This window comes from Simochromis diagramma, unplaced genomic scaffold (genome assembly GCF_900408965.1).
Source record: "Simochromis diagramma unplaced genomic scaffold, fSimDia1.1 OVJJ01000446.1, whole genome shotgun sequence".
In the NCBI taxonomy this organism is placed as follows: Eukaryota; Metazoa; Chordata; class Actinopteri; order Cichliformes; family Cichlidae; genus Simochromis; species Simochromis diagramma.
Window position 1 is genome coordinate 353,776 of NW_024386822.1, and position 27,775 is coordinate 381,550.

At 44.4% G+C, this 27,775-nt stretch overlaps 2 protein-coding genes across 2 annotated transcripts in view; both read right to left on the reverse strand.

The window, feature by feature from the left end:
* LOC120730763 (zinc finger protein with KRAB and SCAN domains 1-like) lies at positions 1 to 16,077 on the reverse strand. The gene is made up of 2 exons (XM_040027242.1): positions 15,967 to 16,077; positions 1 to 1,394 (listed from the first exon to the last, which is right to left on the reverse strand). The coding sequence occupies exon 2, from the start codon at positions 1,366 to 1,368 to the stop codon at positions 763 to 765; it is 606 nt and encodes a 201-aa protein (XP_039883176.1). The 5' UTR covers positions 1,369 to 1,394; positions 15,967 to 16,077; the 3' UTR covers positions 1 to 762.
* LOC120730783 overlaps positions 15,188 to 27,775 on the reverse strand; it is a 24,001-nt gene continuing 11,413 nt past the window's right edge. Inside the window, exons 10-12 of the mRNA XM_040027267.1 lie at positions 25,688 to 26,463; positions 16,363 to 16,456; positions 15,188 to 16,082 (exon numbers count right to left, since the gene is read on the reverse strand). Of these exons, the coding sequence (XP_039883201.1) occupies positions 15,322 to 16,082; positions 16,363 to 16,456; positions 25,688 to 26,463 (1,631 nt within the window). The 3' untranslated portion in view covers positions 15,188 to 15,321. The remainder of the gene's footprint in view (positions 16,083 to 16,362; positions 16,457 to 25,687; positions 26,464 to 27,775) is intronic.

Genomic DNA, 27,775 nt, shown 5'->3' on the forward strand with positions numbered 1-27,775 from the left:
TGAGGTTGGTCACAGGAGACTTTATATGCTCTTTAATTCAGTCTGATTGTGTTCCCACTGTGGTCAAATACACAACATGGTCAAACGTTTCCAACTACTCATCATGGTGATGAATGTCATGTAATCGACTCTGCGTACTTTTCTTTTTTGAGGTGAAATAATTGTCCAGCATACACCTTTAGTGAGTGAAAAACAAGAGTTTGAGTTTAGTTTGGATTTCCTGTAACACTCACAGGGTCACATGTTTATATACAGGCTCAAAAATACAATATTTAGCGAAATGTCTCCGCAGGCTTGGAAAGTGGAAATCTTTGGTTGGTAAAGATGATGTTAAAGATGTAGGTTGTCACCTCAGCGGTGGTCCTGAGAGCCTTTTACTGTAATCATGTGGGTCATTAATGGTCATGAGCCAAGGCATTATTACAGTCACAGGAGCCAGGGTATGACTGGGGGTTGAAATCCCTGCATTTTAGGCCACTGATAGCTGTTGTCGTGAGCCACCCCCTCTGTTCAGTGAAGCTCTTCCAGTTTCTCTTCTTTTCTTTAAGTGTATACGTCCTGGAGAGCTGGCACTCTCTTTAGGTTGTGCCATGCATCCATGGAGAGGCTCTCTGAGGACCCAGGAGACAAAGGAAAAGTTTCAAAACGCCCACAGGAACACAGAGAAAGAGCTAAACTGGGTCAACTATAACCAGGGACACAAAAAACTGTCACTGGGCAGAGTTATACTACCCTTTGAATCAATAATAACAGCATCAGCAGTTACAGCCCTGCCCCGGCTTGTGCTCCGCAGCCTGTGGCAGACTGCTGGTGTGTCCTCAAGTTGCAGATCCAAGCAAACCTCTTCCCACACTGGTTGCAGCTGAAGGGTTTCTCCCCCGTGTGAACCCTTTGGTGCTTTTTCAGGTTTCCAGCCTCAGAGAAGTGCTTCCCACAAGTGTCACAGCGGAAAGGCTTCTCGCCTGTGTGCACTCTCTTGTGGACCTCTAGATTGGACAGGCCAGAGAAAGCTTTTCCGCAGGCTCCACATACGTAACTCTTCCTGCGGCGCTCTGTGGGCAAAGTGCATGCGGCACGATTTTTATTAAGGTTAGTGAGGAGAGTTGTCCGATGCTGTGGGGCGATGGCCACCTCAGTGCTGGCCAGCAGTGCTACAGCTCCCCGGACTGATAGAGAGGACTGTGGAGCCCCAGCTGTCTTGGTTTTACCTGTTTTACTGACAGCACCTGTGCTGGAGGACGGTGTGATTCGTGAGGGAGGGACGGTGCTTTCCTGTTGAGAGTAAGTGTTGCCATTTTGAAGCTGCTGCACTTGAGCCTGTGCTGGTGTTCTCCTCCAGGAAGGCTGGGAAGATCCTGGATCCTGCATTCTCAAAGACGTGGATGCAGAAGTCCCTGAGGAACCAGAGAAAACAAGGAATCAGCTGTCACTAAACTTGGAGCCAGGCAGTTATATGTGATGGTTGCTTTTCCAAGATGAGCGCTATTAATTCTCTATAGGCTCGTCTTGTTCGTGTATTTACTCATTTCTCTTAATGGTATTTCTGTGTAATACAAGTAAATATAAATATATATTAAAAATAAAAGCACCAATGGCTGAACCAGTAAAAACATACAAGGAAAAACAACAAATTCATACAGCAGAAACAGGCAAATCAACAACGAGAGCAGCTAAAACAAGTGTGCGCACGCACACAAAGGTTGTTGATCCCTCAGTTTGAACTTCATGTTGCGACTAAACGGCTGTCCATCCTCACCTCCTCCATCACCGTGTGGTACGCTGCAGCCACTATCAGGGACAAACAGAGACTGCAGCGTTTTGTGCGCTCTGCTGAGAAGGTGATTGGCTGCAGACTCCCATCTCTGCAGTACCTGTGCACCTCCAGGACACTGGGGCGTGCAGCTCGGATCTCAGCTGACCCTTCTCACCCTGGACACAGTCTGTTTGACCTGCTCCCCTCAGGCAGGAGGCTCCGGTCCATTCGCACCAGAACCTCTCGCCATAAGAACAGTTTCTTCCCCTCTGCTGTTGGACTCATGAACAATAACCGTATGACTGTTCCCACCACTAACACATGACCCTACGCTGTGTTCACTGCATCATTCCATGTTGGCACTGATCACCACCTGCACTCATGTATATATCTATCTACTGTTTATTTAAGCGTTATCTGACAGCATGTTTGCACTAAGCACTGCAGCAATTTCCTAATGTTGTAAACCTGCTCAACATTTGGCAATAAAACCCTTTCTGACTCTGATTTGTTAAACTCAGCGTCCTACTCACTGCACTCACTCTGCTGGTCCACAGACTGTGACATTAGCATCTTCAGGCCCTAAAGCATGCAATAGTACAATAGAGACTTTTCATCACCTTTTTGTCAGGCTTCAGCAATAACAGCTGCCACAATGAGCTCAGTGTGTAAAGGAAAGCTTAACTAACAATAATAATAATACATTTCATTTGAAAGCGCCTTTCAGAACACTCAAGGACACTGTACACAGCAGAAAAATAAAAGCAACATGAAAGCCAGCAGTTTACACAATCATAAAAGCATAAGACATAAAACAAATTTAACATAGCAGAGTGGAGAGGTTATGTGGGATAAGCTATTTTGAACGAGTTTTGAGTTGGGACCTAAAGAGAGAGAAGGACTCGATATTTCTTAAATCAGGAGGTCAGGAATTCCAGAGTGGAGCAGCTGAAAGCCCTGCTCCTCATGGTGGCAAAACAGGGGGAGGGGACGGAGAGAGAAAGAGAAGAAGAAGATCTGAGACACCGAGATGGGGCGGTGATCTGAACCAGATCAGGAGAGATGATGAATAGTCTTAAATGTGTACAAGAGTATTTTGAAATTGATACGATATTTGACCAGGAGCCAATGAAGCTGCTGCAGGACAGGAGTGATGTGGTGGACAGAAGAGGTCCAGGTGATGATACGGGCAGCATTTCTGGACGCGTTGAAGCTTGTGAACGGATTTCTGAGTAAGACCATAAAGAAGTGAATTACAGTAATCGATCCAGGAAGTAACAAGGCTGTGGACAAGAATGGCAGCAGCATGTGGGGTGAGAAAAGGACGGAGACGATTAATGTTGCACAATTGAAAATATGCAGACCGAGTGACGTTATTAATGTGTGAATCGAAAAGTACTGTCGAGGATGAGACCCAAGCATTTCACAGAGGAAGAAACGAAGACAGACGAGTTATTGATAGCAACAGAGAAACTGTTGGTTCTGCATAATGTAGATTAAGTGCCGACCAAGAGGAGCTCGGATTTGTTACTGTTGAGTTTAAGAAAATAAGAAGAGAACCATGAATTTAGTTCAGCTAAACAGAGGGTGAGGGAGGATGGGGGAAGAGCAGAGTCAGGTTTAGTGGACAGATACAGCTGGGTGTCATCGGCATAACAGTGAAACTGGATATTATATTTATGTCCAAGTGGAAGAAGGCAGATAATGAAAAGAAGGGCCCCAGGACAGATCCCTGGGGCACGCCAGTGGTCAGAGGGAAGGGCTGAGAAGTAAAGGATTTGAGTTGAATGAACTGAGTGCGATCAGACAGGTACCATTGAAACCAGGCTAGTGGAGTATGGGAGAGACCGATGGAGGCTAGCCTACTGAGAAGAATGGAGTGAGAAATAGTGTCGAAGGCAGCACTCAGATCGAGGAGAATAAGGATGGAAAGTAGACCAGAGTCAGCTGCCATAAGAAGATCATTGGTTATTTTTATAAGCGCTCTTTCAGTGCTGCGGGACTGGAACTGTTCATACAGATTATTATTAGTTAAATGTGAGTGCAGTTGTGTGGCTCAAGAGTCCAGCACACAATCACCCGTCTGCTATCACTTTGATGACCACTCCGACGTGGCACCAGTGGAAGCTTTGACAGCACACACTACTGGTTTTAAGTACGTTGATGGAACATCAATAAAGTGATCCAAATATCTGAAGGTGTACACAGGCAGGGCAAAACAACAGCATTAAGAGGCCGTACTGAGGAAAGCAGACAAAGTGTTACCCTGTGATGCAGACGGCCGGCCTGCAGAGGAGAAACTCTGCCCTTCGCTCGGCTTCAACGCCGAGGACGCCGAGGTCTGTGGGGGATCGAGCACTTGCCAAGGCTGTCGACGAGTGTCTATGATAACAACTCTATCCTGGTCACGTTCAGTTGACTTGTTAGGAACAAATGCACATGAAGAGCCACCAGGAGCTGACACAGGGTCACTATCAGGGGCCCAGCGGGTGAAGAAGGTTTCCAGTTCAAAGAGAGAGTAGTCACAGCTCGTGGGGTTGTTGCTGCATCGCTGCTGCTGCTGCTTGGTTGGGTTGGCTGGCATGTTGGTGTCTGGTACCCTCAGCTGGGCCGCCACAATGCTGCTGATATCTTCTGATTCTGCAGGGGTCCTTTGAGGTACTGCAACCTGGAAGAAGGAGAGCAGAAGAAGGACCAAGCTTCATGACACAGGCTTACAGGACTGGGTTGAAAGTTTGAAACTAACAGAAGTTTGCTCATCCTTTTCTTAAGAGAATGTACAGAGAATTATAGTTTCTGTACAAATGTAACAGAAAATGTAACAGAAGCCACAAACTAATCTGTGTACGTGCTCCACTGACAGAAGAGCTGCCACAACAGTCACAGTGTGGTTACTTTAGTAGTCAGAAGGTATAGGCTGAGTCGCGTGTCCTCTAATTAGAGCGAAAGGGCCGTCTGTGTATGATGACGATGCCACAGACAGCACAACACTTTTATTTTTCACTCAGTGTTACACTGGACTGCTTTGGTTAGAGAAAAAAAGATGAGGTCATGAAGATCCCTACAGGAAAATTCATTTCTATATCTATATCATAAACCATAACACAGTGACAGCGGAGTCCAGCTATCAGCCAGCTCTGTGGTCAATGGTACACTGACCAGAGGATTAAGCTGGAATGTTTCTGATGGGGGAGATGTTGGAGCACCCAGAGCATAGGGAGCCCTGCCCTGGTCCAGGTTGGAACCAAGGACCTGGTAGACGTTTCTTCCTCAGACAAAGGGAGATTCTCAGACATAGACTTCAGGAAAATGTAGCTGCTTCTTCCTTTTAAAAGGAGTCAGGGGGTTTTGCCATTTGATTACAATGAGTCCTGGAAACTTTCCATTACAGGTCCTGGTGGGAAATATCTAGAAAATACTGCAATTCAATTTAACTTGTGTTTACGATAACATGGCACTAGTTCAGCACTTTAACAGTGCTAAATTTATTGAAAATTGCTGCACCTATTTCCATTTCCCAGTTTAGCACAGTTTGTACAAGTCTGATGATGCTGAAGTATTTAGTACAATATTTGGTATGAGCACATTTATGTTCCTCTTTTTCTGTCATTTCTATAAGTAGTCTTCAGGAAAAGTTCTCCAGGCTTCTTGAAGGACATCCACAGCTCTTCTTTGGATGTTTCTGCCTTTTGTTCTGTAAAAGATTATCCCAAACTGCTTCAGTGATGTTGAGGCCTGGGCTATGGGGAGGTCCATCCACAACTGACAGCGTTGTGTTTTTCTATCCAGATATGCTTTTACTTCACATATTTGGGATCACTGCCATGCTGAAAAATGAAGCTACTGTCCATCAGATGCTCTTCAGATGCAACTGCATGGTTGGTCTGAATTTTATGGTACTTTTCTGTCTTTATAATTACACCAATTTGACAAGATCCCAACACCAGCGCTTGAAATGTAGCCATACCACGCCAGAAGCCCTACCGTGTTTTACAGATGGCTGTAGACCCTCACTGTTGTACCTCTGTCCGGACCTGCTCCATAGTGACATCCATTTGATCTTAAAGGTTTAAGTAGCATGTAAAAGTCATCCCTTCATCAGACCTGTTTGACTGATTTTCAGTCCAGTTCCTGTTTAATGTTCACACTTGATCCTTTTCTCTGGCTTCTTTACAGCCACTGAAACCTTTTCTGGTGAGGCTTTAGTGACCAGTCATTGGTCAGCTGCAGGTCCAGATGCATCTCTCAGGTCCCGTGTCTTACTGACATGGCTTTCAGATACTGTTGATCTGCTGCAGTCTTTTAGGTTTGGAACTTCCTCTCTCGTCATCCACACTTTGCAAAATTACTGGCTAAAAGATCTTTGAGAATTTTCTTGACACAACAAAAATATATTACGCCTGTGAAACTGTCATGTTTGACATTTGTTTGGTTTTAGTGACAGCCTCCCTTTACAATTGGTTGACTATTGTGTGTAGATGTAACCCTGGTTCATACCTGAATGATTCACAGGTCAGGGTTCAGTCGCATAACAAACACAGATGAAAGCTGTCCTGTACAGAACAGGACCAAAGATGACTGAAAACTGCAAAATCCATTTACTTTTGGAGTTCAGAGTATTGCAGTGTTTTGAGTAAACTAGTATGTTTGCATGCAGTTCTGTTTGTTTGACTGTAGGTCACTGTAAACCATCTGAACCAACTACAGCACACAGAACAGGGGCTGAAGGTTTATGGTGAGGGTGATATTTCTGTCTGTGTCCAAACACAAACAAGTCAAGATATGGTTGAAAAACCACAGTTTTTAGATTTCCTTTACTGGTTTACAGTGTAAATCATTGATACGTGTGGGTGGAGGCACTCCGAAGCCTGAACAAGTGAGAAGGGTTGTGTCAGGAAGGTCATCCAGCTTAAAACCTTCACCACATCAAACATGAAGACGGAGATGAAAGTGTGAAGACAGGCAGCAAGTCAGAGGGAACAGCAGGAGTGTGGAGGTGTGAGGTCTATGAGTATAAAGGGAGAGACGGCCTGAACTGTGGTACTGTGTGTGGGAGGAGCTACAGGTGGGCTTGAGCTGGGGGTGGGATTACATCAGGGACCTGCAGCGCTGATGGACAGGCTGATGAGGTCAGGTAGAAGTCTCTGTGGACTGTGATGTTTGCAGATGAGGGAGCAGGTGGAGGAGAGCCTGGACCGTAGAGGAATGAAAGTCAGCAGAAACATGTGTGTGAATGAGACCAGAGGAAAGGTGAACATGTAAGGAGCAGAGACAGTGAAGGAGGATGAGTTTAAATACCTGGGACCATCCAGAGAGAGCTGCAGGCAGGGTGGAGTGGGTGGAGAAGAGTGTCAGAAGGATAAGTGCGAGAGTGAAAGGGAAGGTTTTAGAAGATGGCAGTGAGAGCTGCTGTGATATATGATGTGGAGACGGTGGCACTGACACAAAGACAGGACGCAGAGCTGAAGATGCTCAGGTGTTCACTGCGAGTGAGCGGGATGGACAGGACTAGAGGCTGGGATGGTTCGCACATGTGCAGAGCAGGGAGGGTGGATGTACTGGACATAGGATGATGAAGATGGAGCGGGAAAGAGGAAGACCTCAGAGGAGGTTCATGGATGTAGTGAAGGAGGAGATGCAGGGCGATGCTGGGATAGGGTGAGGCTGATGATGCTGTGGAGACTCCCAAAGGGAGCAGCTGAAAGTGGAAATGCTGACACTGAGCAGACATCAGCGATGTGTTTGCAGAGGGTGGTTACTGGGACTATAATTAACTGGGCAACAGTGCCAATCCCCAAGAACCATTACAGCCTCTGCTCCATGCTTAGAACAGGGGAGATTTTGTGTGTCCACCTTATTTCTGCCTCACAAAGACATGACGGCTTCAATCAAACATCACATTTGGAGTCATCATTCCTAATTATCGATTTCAACTTGTCCAGTACGTTGTTCTCTCCATTTCTCACCATCAGTACTGGTTTCCTTGAAGCACTTCCACTATGAAGGCCTGACTCACAGTGTTTTCCCATCAGATGTTACTGGAACACCACCGAGTCCTTGGTTCAGGTATGTGGATGACACCTGGGTGAAAATCAGATCTCAGAATCCCAGGTTCTAGTTCGATGTTTCAGGTAGTGTGTAATGTTTAGCTTACCCCAGTTTAGGTGTTTGTTAGTTTCTCTCTCTTTGTTTTTGTTTGTACTTTTGCTCAGCCAAATAACGGCTTGTGTTTCGTTCATCACCTCACTCTGCCTCCATCATGTTTTTGGGTCTCACTCCACGCCGTCTGCTTCACCTTCAGACGTGACAACCTGGGCCTCACAGAGTTTCTGTCTGATTTTTCAAAGTTTTTATCTGATTTAGTGCTCAGCTCAGATAAAATAATTATTGTGGGTGATTTTAACATCCATGTAGATGCTAAAAATGGCAGCCTCAACATGGCATTTAATCTGTTATTAGTAGGGGTGGGTTAAAAAATCGATTTTAGTTTGAATAAAGCGACATCAATTCAATAAATCCTGAACCGATTTTTAAATATAAATGTATTTTTCCAGAAATGCCAGAATCTCAGCTTAAAGCTCACAAAACTATTTGAACAACCGCCGAACAGCTAAAACAGGAAATGAGAGCAGGTACATGGATTTCATTCACCGTGGATCGTTCACCCGGTGGAACGTACACGGACAAGCTGTCAGGACTGAAAATTTCACAGATTCTGATGCTGCAGGTTGAGTAACTCCGACTAAAACTGACTGAACCAGCAGCAAAAGGAGATCCAAACTACACTTCATGTTTGATAAGCATCGTCATCTCTGACCTTTGCTGTTTTGCTTCCACCACGATAAAATCACACTTCCTGCACAGCTCTCTCTGTACTTCAAGAACAGTTTCCTGCCTCAAATCTGTTTTCTGCATTACTCTCTGCTTATTAGGCATCAGTCTACCGTTCTATTCAGTGCTGTTGGCCCCTGTTTTTTTCTCAACAATGACATCTGACATCAAAACCTCATTTCTGCAGTTTAAGATCGAAGAAATAGAAACTTTACACTCAGCTGTGTCTGTAATCAAACCTCTATAACTTTGCTCTGCTTCACTTCAGCAGCATCAGGTGATGTTTATACAGAGATGGGCAGTAACGCGTTACTGTAATCCGATTACTTTTTTCAAGTAACGAGTAAAGTAAGGGATTACTATTGCAAAAACGGTAATTAGATTACTGTTACTTTCCCGTAGGAACGCTGTGTTACTGCGTTACTAAAACCGTGATTTTTTTGCGAGAATGTCTCACGACAGTGACGTGAGCGAGTGCGACGTTCGTGACAATGGCTGTGTGCAGATCAACAGTGGATCATATATCGAGTGCGGGAGAGAGCATGAGCGTGCAGCGTTTAAAGTGTGGAAGTACTGACCTTACTTTGAGTTTGATTCCATAAAAAGTGACAAAAACATTAGTGTCCGTTGTGCGTGGGAAGAAAACTTCTTTTTACAGCGAAAAAACCCCTAAACTTCCGAGCAAGCACCGAGTAGCTACGACGTAATGGGAAACTCACAGAGAAACTCGCGGATTCTTCCACTGACCGTGGCACACCTGCACCAGGGTAAACCTCCGCCTACCCCACTCCTGCTTTACAGGTGAAAATAGAGCAACAGGACCGCTGAGTCTTTGACTTTATTTATTTTCTGCTGTGTTTTACTTGCATCTATTTGAAAGACTGAGTGTAAAAACAAAAAATATTTTATTTTATGTGCTGGAATGTGCAGAAAATAGGTTTAAATGTTAAACTAATTTATTCAAGTCAGAGAATGTTGCATATAGTTAAATTTTTGCTTGATGCATAAAGTTAAAAGATTAAAACTAATAAAACAAGTTTTATAAAGGGACTTTTCCATTTGATTACATTTTGTATGATGGATTATGCAGATAAAGTAGAATTGGGCTGAAAGATCTATCGCTTTATCACCTCTTCAGGTTGTAAATCGTGTTTTTAAAAAGTAACTAAGTAACTAAGTAACTAAGTAATTAATTACTTTTGAAAATAAGTAATCAGTAAAGTAATGGGATTACTTTTGGGGGGAAGTAATCGGTAATTAGTTACTGATTACTTTTTTCAAGTAACTTGACCAACACTGTGTTTATATGTTGATTGATGGTTTTCTTTAGTTTTTGATCTACTGCAGAATATTTTTAAGGTTATCTGCTATAAAAGCCAGGCCAGGAAAATCTCCTTCATGTTTTATCCTCAGTTACTTTGACACAAAGACATCTGCTGTGATGTTCACACCTCTGAAGTCTCACAGCGTCAGCTTTGTTTTTATACATAGATACAAAAATATGAACATGTACTGATAAATGATCAGAATTATAATATTTCTGACTGTCTGAGTGAAAATATTTATTAGACTCAATTGGCTTCTGTCAAAGTGTAAAAGAACCCACCCACCACTTTAATCACACTCTAGATCTTGTTTTAACATATGGCATAGAAACTGAACATTTAACAGTCTTTCCTGAAAACCCTCTCCTGTCTGATCATTTCCTGATAACATTTACAATAATTGATTACACAGCAGTGGAGAGTAGACTTTATCACAGTAGACGTCTTTCTGAAAGCGCTGTAACTAAGTTTAAGAATATAATCCACCCCCTGTTATCATCTTCAATGCCCTGTACCAACACAGAGCAGAGCAGCTATCTGAACACTACTCCAACAGAGATTTATAAGAAAGCCCTCCGCAAAGCCAGAACATCTTACTATTCATCACTGATTGAAGAAAATAAGAACAACCCCAGGTTTCTCTTCAGCTCTGTAGCCAGGCTGACAAACAGTCAGAGCTCTGTTGAGCCAACCATCCCTTTAACGTTAACTAGTAATGACTTCATGAACTTCTTCACAAATAAAAGTCTAGGAAGAAGTCCACAAGAACTTCTTCCTAGAGTATTTAAAAGTAGAATGGGAGGCAGAGCCTTCAGTTTTCAGGCCCCTCTTCTGTGGAACCAGCTTCCAGTTTGGATTCAGGAGACAGACACTATCTCTACTTTTAAGATTAGGCTTCAAACTTTCCTTTTTGCTAAAGCATATAGTTAGGGCTGGACCAGGTGACCCTGAATCCTCCCTTAGTTATGCTGCAATAGACGTAGGCTGCTGGGGGATTCCCATGATGCATTGAGTTTTTCCTTTCCAGTCACCTTTCTCACTCACTATGTATTAACAGACCTCTCTGCATTGAATCATATCTGTTATTAATCTCTGTCTCTCTTCCACAGCATGTCTTTATCCTGTCTTCCTTCTCTCACCCCAACCAATCACAGCAGATGGCACCGCCCCTCCCTGAGCCTGGTTCTGCTGGAGGTTTCTTCCTGTTAAAATGGAGTTTTTCCTTCCCACTGTCGCCAAAGTGCTTGCTGATAGGGGGTCATATGATTGCTGAGTTTTTCTCTGTATGTGTTACTGCAGGGTCTACCTTACAATATAAAGTGCCTTGAGGCGACTGTTGTTGTCATTTGCCACTATATAAATAAAATTGAATTGAATAAAATTTTAATCATTAGAGAAAAAATGACCAATAATCATCCCACAGATGTAATATTATCTACAGCTACTCTTAGTACCATTGATGTTAAGTTAGACTCTTTTTCTCCAATTGATCTTTCTGAGTTAACTTCAATAATTACTTCCTCCAAACCATCAACGTGTCTTTTAGACCCCATTCCTACAAAACTGCTCAAAGAAGTCCTGCCATTAATTAATGCTTCGATCTTAAATATGATCAACCTATCTCTAATAATCAGCTATGTACCACAGGCCTTCAAGCTGGCTGTAGTTAAACCTTTACTCAAAAAGCATCTCTAGACCCAGCAGTCTTAGCTAATTATAGGCCAATCTCCAACCTTCCTTTCATATCAAACATCCTTGAAAGAGTAGTTGTCAAACAGCTAACAGATCATCTGCAGAGGTTTATTTGAAGAGTTTCAGTCAGGTTTCAGAGCTCATCACAGCACAGAAACAGCTTTAGTGAAGGTTACAAATGATCTTCTTATGGCCTCTGACAGTGGACTCATCTCTGTGCTTGTCCTGCTAGACCTCAGTGCAGCGTTCGATACTGTCGACCATAATATCCTATTAGAGCGATTAGAACATGCTGTAGGTATTACAGGTACTGTGCTGCAGTGGTTTGTATCATATCTATCTAATAGACTCCAGTTTGTGCATGTAAATGGAGAGTCCTCTTCACACACTGAGGTTAATTATGGAGTTCCACAGGGTTCAGTGCTAGGACCAATTCTGTTTACACTATACATGCTTCCCTTAGGCACCATCATTAGAAGACATAGCATACATTTACACTGCTATGCTGATGACACCCAGCTCTATCTGTCCATGAAGCCAGATAACACACACCAATGAGTTAACCCTTTAAGCGCCATCATAGAACCAAGAGCCAGAGCTTATCTTTATATTTTTACATGCTGTAGTGCCATTTTTAGGAGTATTTCAAGTTGCTATACATCAGTACAAGGCCATTTACACCATGATAAGGGAAAGACCATCTCTGAATTGAGGAGGGGGCCTAAGGGTACATCTGTCACCATCTTACAATGCTGTGATTGCAGCCATTCCCCAATTCTCTGTGGATGGTACTCATGGTTATTGATCAGTGGTTGTTGATCAATGGTCATGACAATTTGCATATTAATGAAGGAACTGACCTCCCAGCCCATTGTTCCTTCAGTCAGATGTATGTGTGGTGTGTTAACATGAGTGCAGCATTTCACTGTATATGTTATTTGTAGCTGGAGTGTGTGTGTGTGTGGTGGGGAGCAGAGCTGGGGTGTTCATGTTAAGATGGTTTTGAACCTTTGTATCTGTAAGAGAAATATATTCAGAGCTCTGGAAAACGACTCGAGTCTGTTGTGGTTGTTTTTTTCCATCATCTGGTCCTCTTCATGTTAACCACCGACCGCGACACCTATGAAACTACGACGGGTGTAATCTAACATAAATTAATGGGTATGTGCAACGTTATAGCTCAAAGTTGAATGTTTTCTAAGCAGAGAGCAGTAGAAACGGGAGAACTGCCAGGTTATTGTACACCACTGGAAACCAGTAAGGCTGCAGTTTGTGTCCATGTTTGTCCAGACTTTTGTAAAAGTAAAGACTAAATGAATTTACGAGGTTCAATTTTATTTTATTTAAATGGTGTCAAATGACAACAACAGTCACCTCCAAGTGGCAGAAAGATTAAGGTCAACAATTTAATATAAGACCAAATGTGAAATAGGATTATGATGCAGACGAACAGCCAGAAAAGTTCAGTTATTACTTTTAAACACAAGATACACATTTGACAGAATTAGTGTATGAATTTTTGTGCTTGCAAAAATCTGTGTTGTCAGATCACAGTGACCTTGACCTCTGACCACCAGTCCCAGTAAACATGTGTGCCAATCTTCAAGAAATACTCACAAGGGCTTCCTAAGAGTTTGTATTCATGACACCAGAATGGGCTAACAATCTATTACATGGATAAAACACACATACATAAAATAAAGATTTCTGCTTTTATTTTGAAATTGTAAATGTTGAACAGTGGCTCACTTATCACTCCGGTCTAAAGCACACACATTTTCTAATGACCAAAAGACTTCAGTTAAAAAATGAATCAAAAACTTTCAGTCAAATGTTCTCATGGTGAGCTTTAGAGCTGTGAGAATGAACGCTTACTGCTTTCACTTCCTGTCAACAGTATGGAATAGATTTGACTGGAACTGCCCTTGGGCACACACAGCAACACTTAGCATGACTTTACACAACATGAGTTACATAAAAAACTGGATCTGCATCTTTAGAGGCCTAATAACCTGCTAGCATGCTAAAGCTGAAACAAAACAAGTGTTGTGTTTTCAAAAGGTGAAGCTAATATACTCAAGGTAAATGTCTGACTTTGGAGACCACAGACCAAACCAAGCAAAGCAACGCTAAACCCCCAACAAATGCCCTTACTGAGTGTCTCACTTAAATGCAATATATTATTTAGGATATCTGTAGCTCAGGAGGTAGAGCAGGACACAATCATGTGAAGGCTGCTCCAGTCTACGTGCTTTGGACAGGACTAACCCAACTTGCTCTCTGATGCTTCCCTTGGAGTGAATGTTTGACAGAAAGCACTTAAGCATAGAAAAAGCATTTTGGAGAAGTGCTTTGAATAGAGAATCACTACCTAAGAACGAGTCAATTTACACCACTAACAGCCAGGGTACACGCTACATTTCCTGAAGCCTATTTTAACCTCAGGGCACCATCCATCCATCCGCTTCCACTTATCCTTTCCAGGGTCGTGGTGCGTGCTGGAGCCTATCCCAGCTGTCATAGGGCGAGAGGCGGGGTACACCCTGGACAGGTCGCCAGTCTGTCGCAGGGCTAACACGCAGAGACAGACAACCATTCGCACTCACATTCAAGCACAGATTCACACCTATGGGTAATTTAGATTAATCAATTAACCTATCCCCACTAATCACACCAGGACACGATTTTTAAAATAAGGCTACCGTATTTTCTGCACTATAAGGCACACTTAAAATCCTTTAATTTTCTCAAAACTCGACAGCGTGACTTATAATCTGGTGCGCCTTATGTATGAATTCTGGTTGTGCTTACTGACCTGATCCGACTTTATGTGGTACACGGCGCTGGAAAATCTGTCAAAAATGTTTTAGTACGACGTTGGTAAGCTACGAAGGCGCACCGCTTGGAGCATTACGGCTACCGTAGTCAGGAGCCTTGCAGAGTAATCTGGGTCCTAAACGCCGTCCACTTCAGGTCCCAAAGTCAAACGAACACTGCGGCATCACTGAGAGTTGAAAACTGTCTAAATTCTTTCATCTGTAATAAAATCATCAGCTTTGCTGCTTTACCAGGTGTAACAATTAAGTTTAACATCCAGGCATCCATGAAAACAGAATTTATTAAAATTTAATGAAGTTAGAAGTTAGCAGGAAGTTAGCTCGCTAGCTTCCACCTAAACATGACATAGCATGTTCTGACTGAGAGATTTCTGAAACAAATTCAAACGTACAGCTCTGCTATCACTTCCAACATAAATGAAGACAGAAAACTAAACAGCAGTGACATTTGTAGGGTTACTGAAGTTGGGCTAGCTGGTATATAATGATTGCTAGCAACACAGCTATGTTAGCATAGCTATGTTAGCATAGCATAAACAGTGAAGCTGGAGGATGAACGCCAACTTTTTTCCACTCGATAAAAGTTAACGTGAGGGTTCCCGATGGTTAGAGACAAATGCAGTCGCATGGCAGGATGCTGTAAACGGACCAAACTTCAGTCAGGAGAACAACTGAGATAATCCATCCACAACACGAGGTTTGCCATTCATATACTGCAACAACATGGGAATAGAGCAGCTGTGATAGAATACAGCATTAATGAATCAATGGTACGGACGTCGAAGAAGCAAGAAGAATGAGTATATAATTATTATAATATAATCCACTGCGCCTAATGGTCTGAAAAATACAGTACTCATTAACAGTGTGTTAGCCCTTTCATCTAAGATGTTCCTGACTGTATGGCCATGTTTTGTGGATGGTGTCTCTTTAGGTGTTTTTTCAGGTTGCTGGGGTCAGAGAACTTTTCGGGGCAGAGCGAGCACTGGTACGGTCGCTCCCCTGTGTGGATGTTCCTGTGGATCTTCAAATTCCACAACTGGGAGAATTTTTTACCACAGATGGTGCAGCCATATGGCTTTTCTCCAGTATGGGTTCTCATATGAGATTCCAAATTTGCTGGAGCAGGAAACCTTTTCCCACAGAAACTACAGACACAATCCCTCTTCGTGGGATTTTTTGGGCCCTGACTTGGACCTGGGTGCAGATACTGTTGAGACCCCTGGACTGACAGGTGTCCTGCTTGCGTCTGACTTGACACCTGACTTTGGCTGGACTCATCTGACAGATCAATAACAGGAAGCTTCTGCTCAAAGGGATAAGTGGGCAACTTTCTAGAATTCTCAGCGGCTGATCCCCTCTCTGTTGCGTTCTCAGCAGCCGATCCCCTCCCAGAGCTGCCAGGCTCTCCTCCAGTGAGTGTGCCAGGCAAGTATGAGAGTGGAGCGAAGTGTGAGGACAGCCCTGGAAGGCTCTCACTGTAACCGCCCCCCCTATTAGTCCACAGCGAAGAATGGCCACAGCTGACCTCTGAGAAGCCCCGCCCAGAGTCCTGCAGGTCGGACAGCCGATTGGTGGACATCTGTGTGGTTTCATCAAAGGACAGCACTCCTCTGCAGTCGTCTGTACTGGACTCCACCAACCCTGGACACAGACAGATTCAGAGTCAAGTTCTCACCCAGCTAGGGTTAAATGGACTCAACATTCTCACAGGGTTTTCTGGAGCGAGAATCCCTGATGTAGGGCAAAACATCAGATGATGCAATATGATGACTGACGACTCAGTTCTATTTTATTTATATAGCACCAAATGACAGCAACAGTAGCCCTCGAGGGGACACGTTTGATGTCATCAGTCTGCTGTAGTCGGAGTCAGAACACTTCCTAAACTGATCTACAGTTCACAGTGAACGGGTCTGCTCACCCTCCTGTATGCTGAGGCACGGCCGGTTCCGAGGTGTCGTCATCGGCTCCACCTCCTCCACCTTCACCAGCACCACATCTGGCTCCTCATCCTTCTGCCCACACAAAGAAAACATAGGAACTGTCTGATGCAATACACAACACGATACCAGTGAAAACTGTGAAAAAAGAATACGAACTCAAGTATAGTGAAGTTTATTTAGACATCAAAGTCACAAAGTACTGTACAATCACTCAAAAACAATTAATAGCAATACAGAACCATGAAAAAAGCCCCGCCCCTCCCTGAGCCTGGTTCTGCTGCAGGTTTCTTCCTGTTAAAAGGGAGTTTTTCCTTCTCACTGTCGCCAAAGTGCTGCTCATAGGGGGTCATGTGATTGTTGGGTTTTCTCTGTATGCATTATTGTAGGGTCTACCTTACAATATAAAGCACCTTGAGGCGACTGTTGTTGTGATTTGGCGCTGTGTAAATAAAACTGAATTGAATAACTACCCATATGGAAAAGAAATAGTAAAAACATATAAATTCAAATTCAAAATTCAAATTCAAATTTTATTTGTCACGTACACAGTCATACACAGTACGATATGTAGTGAAATGCTTGGACAACTGCTCGTGACCTAAGGAAAACAAAAAAGGAAAAGGCTATGAATAAGATAGGAAATAAATATGAAAAATTAAAAAGGGTAAATTTAACTAGGAAGGAATAAAATATAAATTAAGGTTAAAAATGAAATAACTGTACAACACAAATTAGAATGAAGGGTAAATTTATTTGGGAGAATAAGATAAAATATATAAATTAAAGTTGAAAATAAAATAACTGTACAACAAAATACACAATATACAGCCCAATACTATATAAGAATGTATGAAGAAATATAAATAAATATATACACAATAACAGCAGCGTGATTTAAGTAATGAAGTGAAAACAATGTCCAGAATGTCCAGTGTGTGTGTAAGAACTGTATGTGTGGGTCAGTACTGTGTGGTGGTGTGATTGAGAGACCGTATCGCCTGCGGGAAGAAGCTCCTCCTCAGTCTCTCTGTGTTGGTCTTCAGGGAGCGGAATCGCTTTCCTGACCTCAACAGAGAGAACAGTCTGTTGTTGGGATGGCTGAGGTCCTTCACGATCTTCCTGGCCTCCTGCTGTAGATTGAGTGCAGGTCAGGGAGCTCGGAGCGGATGGTGCGCTCAGCTGACCGCACAACCCTCTGTAGAGCTCGTCTGTCCTGCATGGTGCTGTTCCCGAACCAGGTTAAGATGTTTCCCGTCAGGATGCTCTCTATGGTGCAGGAGTAAAAGTTCCTGAGCACCTTGGAGGGCAGTTGGAAGTCTCTCAAGCGTCTGAGGTGGTAGAGACGCTGACGGGCCTTTTTCACCACGGTGTTGATGTGACAGGACCATGACAGGTCCTGCGTGATGTGAACTCCGAGGTATTTGAAGCTGTCCACTCTCTCCACTGGGCACTCGTTGATGACGGGGGTCTGGTAGTTCCTCTCCTGCTTAGTGCTGAAGTCCACTATCAGCTCCTTTGTCTTACTGACGTTTAGAAGGAGGTTGTTCCTCTGGCACCAGTTCTCCAGATTCCTAATCTCCTTCAGGTAGGCCGTCTCGTTGTTATCAGAGATCAGGCCCACCACGACGGTGTCGTCAGCAAACTTGATGATGGTGGTGGAGCTGGTAGTGGCCACACAGTCATATGTGTACAAAGAGTACAGCAGGGGGCTCAGAACACACCCCTGGGGGGCTCCAGTGCTGAGAGTGGTGGAGGCTGAGACATGTCCGCCCATCCTTACTGCCTGTGGTCTGCCAGTTAGGAAGTTGGAGATCCACTGACACATAGATGAGCTGAGTCCCAGATGCTCCAGCTTGGTGGTGAGTGTGGAGGGAATTATGGTGTTAAATGCAGAGCTGTAGTCTATGAAGAGCATTTTAACATAATTCCCCCTTCTAGTGTCCAAGTGAGTGAGTGATGTGTGGAGGAGATGAGAGATGGCATCGTCTGTGGAACGATTTGGACGGTAAGTGAACTGTAGTGGGTCCAGTGTGTCTGGTAGTGAAGAAACGATGAAGTCTCTGACCAGGCGTTCAAAGCACTTCATCACTACTGAGGTGAGGGCTACAGGGCGATAGTCATTGAGAGAAGCAGGGTGGGGTTTCTTCGGGACAGGAACAATGATGGACTCTTTGAAGCATGTGGGGATCACCGACTGAGATAAAGAGATGTTGAATATCTCAGTGAACACAGGAGCTAGCTGGTATGCGCAGTCTCTTAGGATACGACCTGGGATGCCGTCTGGTCCTGCTGCTTTCCTGGTGTTCACTCTCTTGAAGGCTCTCCTTACTTCATGCTCGGAGATGACGAGCACGTTTCCGGTGCTGGCAGCATCTTCCTGTCTGCAGCCGTTAGCGCCGCTAACACTAGCATTGTTGGAGACCTTAGCTGCAGCCTCGAAGCGAGCATAGAAAGTGTTCAGCTCGTCTGCCAGAGTCACGGCCGCGTTCGTCATACCGGTTGTTGGTGCTTTATAGTCCGTTATTGTCCTTAGTCCCCGCCACAGGCTCCTAGAGTCACTCTGTTGGAGTTGTGACTCTAGTTTCCTCCCGTAGCGCTGCTTCGCCTCTTTCACCGCCCTCCGCACGTTATATGACGCGGCTTTGTACGGGTCCATGTCCCCCGTCATGAGTCCCGTGTTGTAGGCAGCGGTGCGGGATCTCAGAGCGTCGCGGATGGTTTTATCCACCCACGGCTTCTGGTTGGGAAACGTTGTGATAGTCTTTGTCTCCACGGTATCATCCGCTAGTTTCCCGATGAATCCCACAACCGCTTCCGTAAACACGTTGACATCATCATCGGAGCTGTTTCTGAACATGTCCCAGTCTGCGTCATCGAGTGCGTCCTGTAACGCGGCCACCGATTGATCCGTCCAGCGCGCGACCTTCCTCTGAACCGGAACTTCCTGTTTCAGCCTTTGTTTGTATATATATTTGTATATATGATTTACTCTTGAAAGTGGCCACTTTCTCATTACTTTCATATTTTTTTTTAGTAAGTATACAAAACATACAAGTTTCATTATATAATTTTTCAAGGGATCTTATATCTGTTTTCACTCTTGTATGCTTTTCATATAAGTTTCATACAAGACAGATAAAAACTTTATAAGATTTATATATATCTTTTCCATATGGGTAACCAAAGGACGTCAGCAGAAAGCCGGATTACACAGAAAAGGTTTGAACTGTGTTTTGAAAGACTCCACAGAGTTGACTGAACAGAGCCGGGCACAGACTCAAGCGCTCTGTGCCGCCCAGTCTTCAGTCTTATACGAGCAAAAACTATTAGGTTTTGAGCTCGTGAGCAAAGACAGCAGACAGCAAGTATTTTGGAGCTTGTCTGTATGCAAGTGTGAGAATTTGAAAATCTAAAATCAACTGAAAGCCCCTGAAAATTAATAAAAGGGTAATGTGAACTTGCTAGGTGCAGCATTTTGCATGACTGGGAGGCGTGAAAGAGCCGATACACATAACCTGGTAAAAAGGGCATTACAGTGGTCTAGGCACGCTGACGCATGAACGGTTTCCTCTGGTTCAGAGCACAACACTACAGCTCACAGTTTAGAGTAGAAAAGAAACAGGAGCGTGACATCGACCCTATACATGTGAGCCAACGTTCAGAATTAAACATGACATCAAGATTAGGAAAACGGGTCTTCACAGAGGAGCGGATTCTTGAATACATATTAGCAGGAGCTATAATGTAGCCTCAGTCTTGTTGGAACTAAAGATAATATATATATTTATTATTGGAGAGGCGGTCACAATCCTGGGATAAACAGTGAACTAGTGTGGACAGCCTATCCAGCTGCTGAGGCTCAAACATTTGTCTGCGCCACAGAAACAAGAAACACTAGAAAAGGACGTTAAAGGAAAACAACAATGGCCCCACACTGAACCTTTTGAGCCCCACAGCTTAGAGACGCAGTATAAAAGGAGAACTTGCTCACTCTAATACAATGTCCTTCCAGATAAATAAGAAGAAAACCAGTCTAGTGCTGAGCTGGAGATACCAGCCAAAACACTGAGCCTATTAAATATTATGGTAACAGAATCAAACGCAGCGCTGAGGTCAAGAAATATGAGTAAACAACAATTTACTGGTTTCCACCTTGGTCAAAACTGGACTAGCTCGTTATCCTCTTCAGGTTATTTGAGGGAGTTTGTCCAACCAGTCTGCAGGTGTTCGGTGGGAGAGACATTCAGTCACGTCCCTCAGGGGATCCTGTGGGCGGGGCTTCAGGAGTATGTGGTCTGGTCCATTTAGTCCCTCAGAACTGCAGTGACAGCTTGGTCCATACTGCCTGCCTGAGCCGTCCCTGTTGGATGTTGGAAGGTATATTTTTTGGTGGTCCCAAGAGGTCATGTGGTGGCTTTAGCTCAGGAAGTAGAGCAGGTCATCCTCCTCCTCTACTGCCAAATTGGAAGGTTGGCGGTGATCCCTGCCTGCTCTAGTTAGTATCCTTGGGCAGGATACTAACTTGCTCTTCGGTGTAATTGTTAGATACAAAGCACTTAAGTACAGTAAAAATGCTTGAATGAATGGATGCTGTGTAAAAATCTTTGAGTGCTCAGCGTAGAGAAGCACTAGAGTAGAGCTGTGACTTCCTGCAACCTCTCTCAGGTGGCTTGGGAGCACCTCTGGATGGCCAGGGAGCAGGAGATCTGGGTTTTCTGCTTGACTGCCACCCCCACGAGTTGTTAGAAAATGGATGAATGGACAAATGTGATTTCTGTGTTATTATCACTGATTTGAAGTAACCTCTGCAGTAGGGGCGGGTTTTGATTATCGATTTATCGATTAAAATCCATTCTGGCTTAGATAACGTGATATCGATTCATTAAAATCCTGAATCGATTTTTTTAATATTAATTTATTTTGCCCGAAAAGCCAGAATCTCAGGTTAAACCTCACAAAATTCCAACAACCACCAAACAGCTCAAACAGTAAATGAGAACAGGTACACGGATTCTGCACAAAGACGTAAACACAAAGCTCGACCCGCCGACGGATCAGGATCAGTGAGATGTCGCCTTTCTCACCGACGGCACGGACACGGTCAGGGCTGAAAGCCGACAGCTCGCTGATTCTGATCTGTCGGCGGGTCGAGCTTTGTGTTCACGCCCTTTTTGCGCTGATTCTGAAGCTGTTAGTTTTATCTCTCTCCAAACAATATTGACCGAACCAGCAGCAAAACAAGATCCAAACTACGCTTCACATAAACATCGTCATGAATTCACTCTGACTTTTGCTGTTTTGCTTCCACCACGATGCTCAGCTCTCTCTCTCACAGTTTCCCGTCTAAAAACCTGTTTTCTGCATTATTCGCTTGCTTGTTACGCACAAGTCTACCGTTGTTTACAGGCTGTCGGACGCTGTTTTTTTCCTTTTACTTACTTCCGAAAAGAAAACCTAATTTCTGCCGTTCAATACTGAACAAATGTAAACATTTTAAAATTATGCAAAACTGCAAAACGCTGTGTCTCTAAAACCTCTGTAACTTTGCTCTGTTTCACTTCAGCAGCATCAGGTAACGTTCATGTGTTGATTCATGGTCTTCTTTCATTTTTGATCTACTGCAGAATATTTTTTATAAAATCCAGGCCAGGAAAACCACCTTCATGTTTTTCTGTGTTTTATCCTCAGCTACTTTGACACAAAGGCCTCTGCTGTGACGCTCACACCTTTGATAAAGTCTCACAGGTGTCAGCTTTCTTTTTATAGATATAAAAATATGGAAATGTAGTGATGCATGATTTGAATTATAATATTTCTGACTGTCTGAGGCAAAATTTCCCCGACTCAAATCGAATGGAATCGTGGATCGAATCGATTCTAGAAATCAGTGACGATACCCAGCCTAGTATGCAGTACAACAGCCGAGGACGCCTTCATGCAGGTGTCAAGGGTTAAATCTGATGCTTTATTTATCATTTATCAGCTGTAATGTTTCTGCAGGGTCTGGAAACAAACAACCCACGCATTTGAGGTAAAGGACAACATTTTATTCCTTAATGAAATGATGCATGCAGAAAGTGGAAACCTACCAAAATGAGCAATGCTCTGACGCTAACGTGAGCTACAAACAAATGTAGACTCGGTAACTAAAATACTTTGCAATTCAAACAAAGCCATTTCAGATCAATTCCAACCCAACAGCATGTGACAAACATCACTGTTACTAACTGCTAGGTTAGCAGTGTTCATGCTTAGCACAGTCTCCCTCCCAAAGGTTAAAACAGCCAGTCTGTAAATGTGACTGTACACATTTTAATGTAACAGCTGATGTAAACGTGCTTTTGTGGGCCACAAACCTTTGACAGCAGGTCACTACGTGCACTGACGGCAGCACAGTTTCAGGTCTCGTCACACATCGTATTCCTCTGTGCCACAGTGAGGGCGAGTCACGTCATTGCACTGGCTGACGCGCTCGTTCGCTACCGAGAGCGCGCTGCAGTTTGTCCCCTGGTACAGTAGTGATACACACATTAATCTGCTGTCTGCACATCTCACTGATCAAACTAATGCAGCTTCATCCACAGCAGCACAGGTAAAGGTAGCACAGTGCTGAGCCTTTGAACAGGAACAACATGTGCTCTTAACCCGGGTGTAGGGCTGTGCGATATGACCAAAATCCCAAATCACAACCATATATATCACAAAATAGTGAATTTGCTGTAAATTCTGTGAATCTCGGCCGACTCGACCTGCGTGAAGTGTTTTCAGCTGGGCGTCGTGTACCTGCAGTCGAGTGTTTAGACCGATGCATTAAACAGCCCGCAGCACGCAGAGTGTAGAGTCTAAGGTTTATTTGGAGCACCTGACGGCTCTTTTTGCTTCTCGTCCGTAAACTCTCTCCGTACTCTGTCAGGGGATTCTTGTGTAGGTGTTACGGCCCTGGCCATAATGGCCATAATGTGTCGTGGTGGCTGTTTTTTGTTCTGCCTGTCTGTGTCTTTAAGAGTCTCTGCAGGTCCCTGATTGGAGACGCTGACGGCTGCTGATTGGTCCCCTGATCATGTGGCTGCTTTGAAAATCTGTCACCAGCAGCCGACAGCAGCCAGTGTTGCCAACTTCGTCGCTATATTTAGCGAGTTTTCAGACCCCTTAGCGACATTTTTTCTAAAAAGCGACTAGCGACAAATCTGGCGACTTTTTCTGGTGTTACTGGAGACTTATTTATGACGACTTTTTGACGTGAAAACGCGTATCGCTCTTTTTCTCAACAAGCAGCGGTGCTGCCGTGAGCACCTCACCCGTGCCAAAGCGCTCACGGGTGGAGGATAGTCCTCCCCAGCTGCTATCAGGGCAGGAGACGCTCACACCTGTGCGTCCAAACGGCAAATGAATCGCGCATGAGCGAAGCCGCTGCTCCCGCACTGACTGTAACGCAGTCAGTTCTTCTTTTACTCTTATGCTGTTTTGTGGATCACAAGGTTTAAAACTACTTATAAACACACACTCTCACACACAAAGTAACTCCACCAGAGTGCTTATTTCGGGTCACTTTTGCCGGTCCAAGCCCGGGTAAAGGAGCAGGGTTGGAATTGTGACATTAAAAAACAATAATTGCTAAAAGAAATTTAATTCGTAGTTCTAAATAAATTCTAACTGCATTTAGGACGTTTTTTGCTCACTTTATGTCTCTTCCACGATGTTATTTCTCTCTCCAACAACGTAGGTTACAATTACATTAGCATGACCAATTATGCAGATTAGGCGATGACGTCATTTAGCGACTTCTAGCGACTTTTAGGACAGCCAATAGCGATTTTCCTTACTGAGGAGTTGGCAACACTGACAGCAGCAGCAGACCCATCCTTGGCCTCCAGACCCTGTGTTACTCGCGTGTGTGCTCCTGAGGATTGCTGCGCTTCTGTATGTAGTGTGTAGTTTAGAGTCACGTGTAAATAGTCACTGAAGCCGAAGGGTGAGCTGCCTTGTTATTTTCTGTATTATTTTCTCCTGTTTATTCAGTTGGGGGTAGCATTTGTCTTTGGTTTGTTCTTTTTATCGCGTAGGGTTCAGGTAGCACCCCCTTGACTGGTTTTGTTTGTTATTTTAGCCTTTGTTCAGCCCGGAGTCACGCTTCAGTTTAGGCACAATAAACCACTTTCACATCTAAATCGGCTGTGGTGTGTTTTTGGGGACCAGGGCGGGGTCACTCTTCTTTCAGCTTATGCTACGTTCCTGTACCCCTCGACAGGGGCGTAACAGTAGGTGGTAGAAGAGGTTTGTCATGTTTGAGTCTGAGACCAGTTTGCACCATGATTGTTCTGGTCTGTGTCAGACTCTTCATAACCAAACCACGTCCGTGCTACAGAGGTGGCCCCTCGGTTACCAATAAGGTCCTCGATTTGTTTGGACTGGTCCTTCTGTTTGTCATCATTTCAGTTTATTTTGAAAAATCTCAACAGGATCTTAAGCTTTATTGTGAAAGGTTTATGTGGAAAATAAACAAGTGGACAGCGGAGCCTCATGCTGGGTTTACCGTCGTTGTTGCTAACGACAACATGTAAAAACAGGCGCTTGTCCGTCCGTAGTGTGGTTATATTAAATATAAGAGAAACAGAGAACGTTAAGAAATGAATGTAGCCACTACAGCGACCATCAGAACCATGATATTGCTGTAAACAGTTTATTGTGTGACACCATGAAACAAACGACAGCGTAAAATGAAACGACGTTTTAATATCGCCATCAGAGACATAGCGTCCTATCTTACAGCCCTGCCTGGGTGCTGATTTTGGTTCTACGACTGGAGATGTAACTTCAACCTTTTCAATTCAGCCTCCTGAAAATGTTTCAAGCATCCTTTTGTAAACTACGATTTGTTTTATCATAAAGTTATTATTTTAGACGCCATGAAACAAAATGCTATGTTGACGTGTTTTTTTACAAATCATACATCTATAACACCACAGCGTCTGGCTTACAGACGACGCCTGCACGGGGGCATACACAAACCAGCAGAGCGAGAACTAGGACACTGGACCTGACCAATCAGAGGAGGCCTGGCTGCCTGCTTTTACAGAAACACACACAGATGTGGAAGCAAACAGAGCTTCGCTCTGCTTTACAGCTCTGCTGTAACGGCTAGCTGACACACTGCCCGATTCCAATGTTGAGTATCATGTGGGAGGAGTGTAAATTTCACTCGTGTAAAAACAACGACTGTAGTCGCCACAGATTTACTTTCCATTCTGTCCAGCACAAAGCGGCCTTCCAGTGTCTCTGCACCTTTCACACAAATGCAGCTCATTTACACTCCCAGGTCTCTGCGTTGTAAACGTCAGCGTGGCTCTTTTGTTGGTGTGTTTTCAGGTTTCTTATCCAGGCAAATCCCCTGCCACACACCCCACAGGTGTACGGTTTCTCCCCAGTGTGGACTCTCTGGTGTTTTCTCAGGTTCCCGGCCTCTGAGAACATCTTCCCGCATGTGGAGCAGCTGAAAGGCTTCTCCCCTGTGTGGACACGCTGGTGGATCTCCACTTTCTTGGGCCGGTTAAAAGCTTTGCCGCAGTAGCTGCAGGCAAACAGTCTTTCCCTGCCAGTGCGCGGGAACGCTTTGCTGCCGTCAGTGAAGGGCCGGGGCAAGGAAAACACGTTGTCATAGCGACTCCAGCCATTAACACCAGAAGAAGTTGATGGCAAATCGACGGCCGCCATCGAGTACGAACACGACGGACTCGTTCCTTCCACGTCAACATTTGAGGGCTCGTCAAAAAACTCCCCGACCAACGAGTGACCGGTTTTATCGATGTCACACAAGACGTCAAACTTTGAGTCGCTGCTGCCATCGTCGATGTACCGGTGTGGGATCGCCACTTCCTGCAGCGAGTCTCTGCCTTCAACAGAAGCAGTGAGTTCACACTTAAGAGGAGAGGAGCCACTGACCTCCACTCCTCTGCTGCCGGTAAGCTTCGTCCTGCACACCTGGCTCTGCGACTGGGATCGAGTAGACACGGACTGGGCGTCCTGGTCCTCGGGGCCAGGCATCTGACCTTCAGCTCCATGAGGGACACACTCCATCAGCCCTTCAAACACAGAAAGAAAACTCAGTTTACCATTACACTCAATTAGTAGAGCACTATTCTATAATGCTAACTGCTATTTAAGTACTGGCTGTAACACGTGTGGATACGCAGCTCTGCACACTCTCAGGGAAAACAGGGAGACGACTTTCAGAGTCACAGATGTAGAACGAGGCACAACAACGTTTCTCCAAAGTCTCTAACAGATACCGTTGGCTGTTGCCGTCACAGAGTCGCCACGGAAGCTTTCTGTCGGATGGCCTTCCTCACCGGGCCAAAGAAAGAACCAGCAATCATTCCCTTTGTGAGTGACTCCATTAACCACCACACTGTGAAACCTCCTCTGAGGTCTCTAATATGTTAAATAGATTCTTGTATGAAAATATTTTAGCAGATCTGCACAGAGTCTGACTGGCAGCATATTGATTGTTGGGCGGTCACACCGCCCATCGTTACTGAAGCAGCGTGAGCTCAAACCTGACAGAGGAGCCTGGAGAACTGAAGACCACATCGATATCTGAGCTTACAGCCTAAGACCAGAAACTACTGCTGTTTGAGCTCTCTGCAGTTTCACAACACGACACATCAAATGTCAGAAATAAGAGACGACTTTCTTACCACGACGGTCTAAGCAGGATATAAAATATGCAAGGAAATGTCCACCGACTCTCACATGTGAACTTTACCTGCCCCTGCTCATCGTCACACTCGGTGTGGGAGGAGTCACAGCTGTTATGAAGCAACATGGCTGTAACAGCATGTCCTGTTTGGCTTTGCATTGTTTTAATGTTTTTAATATACGAGCTGTTCTACAGTGTTTTAACTCTTTCATGGTCAAACATACAGCTTTAGAGGATATGAAACCCTGCTGTGCTCTGTTCTACCTGCAGCACTCATGTCCTGAAATATGTGAACCTCTCTGTTGTAGAAATTATAAAAACTCCTCAATGCATTGTTTTTGCTTGGATGCATTTGATGCAGAGCGCAGCTTGTAAGCACGCTGCTTAGAGCTCCAGTTTACATTTGTACCTAAAAGCAGACCTGCTGTAGGAGCGTACAACAACACGCAACCGCACAGCAAACCTGAGAGCAGCCACACGCTCGCTCTGTGTGAGGCTAACACACACACACTCTGATCTGATGCAGCAGATCTGAGCTCTTTGTTCCTCCTCTTCATGTAAAACTCCTCCAGGAGGACAGAGTACCGTCTTCATGTCTGAGTTTAGGCTGTACGAGTACAATCAGAGCTACAAATGTGTACGATGTGAGCCTAACTACTCTACAAATGTAAAGCTTTGCCTTCTGAGGACGCGAG

Excerpts from the sequence above, each read along its gene's own strand:
- LOC120730763 (XM_040027242.1), bottom strand. The coding sequence starts at position 1,368 with ATGCAGGATCCAGGATCTTCCCAGCCTTCCTGGAGGAGAACACCAGCA.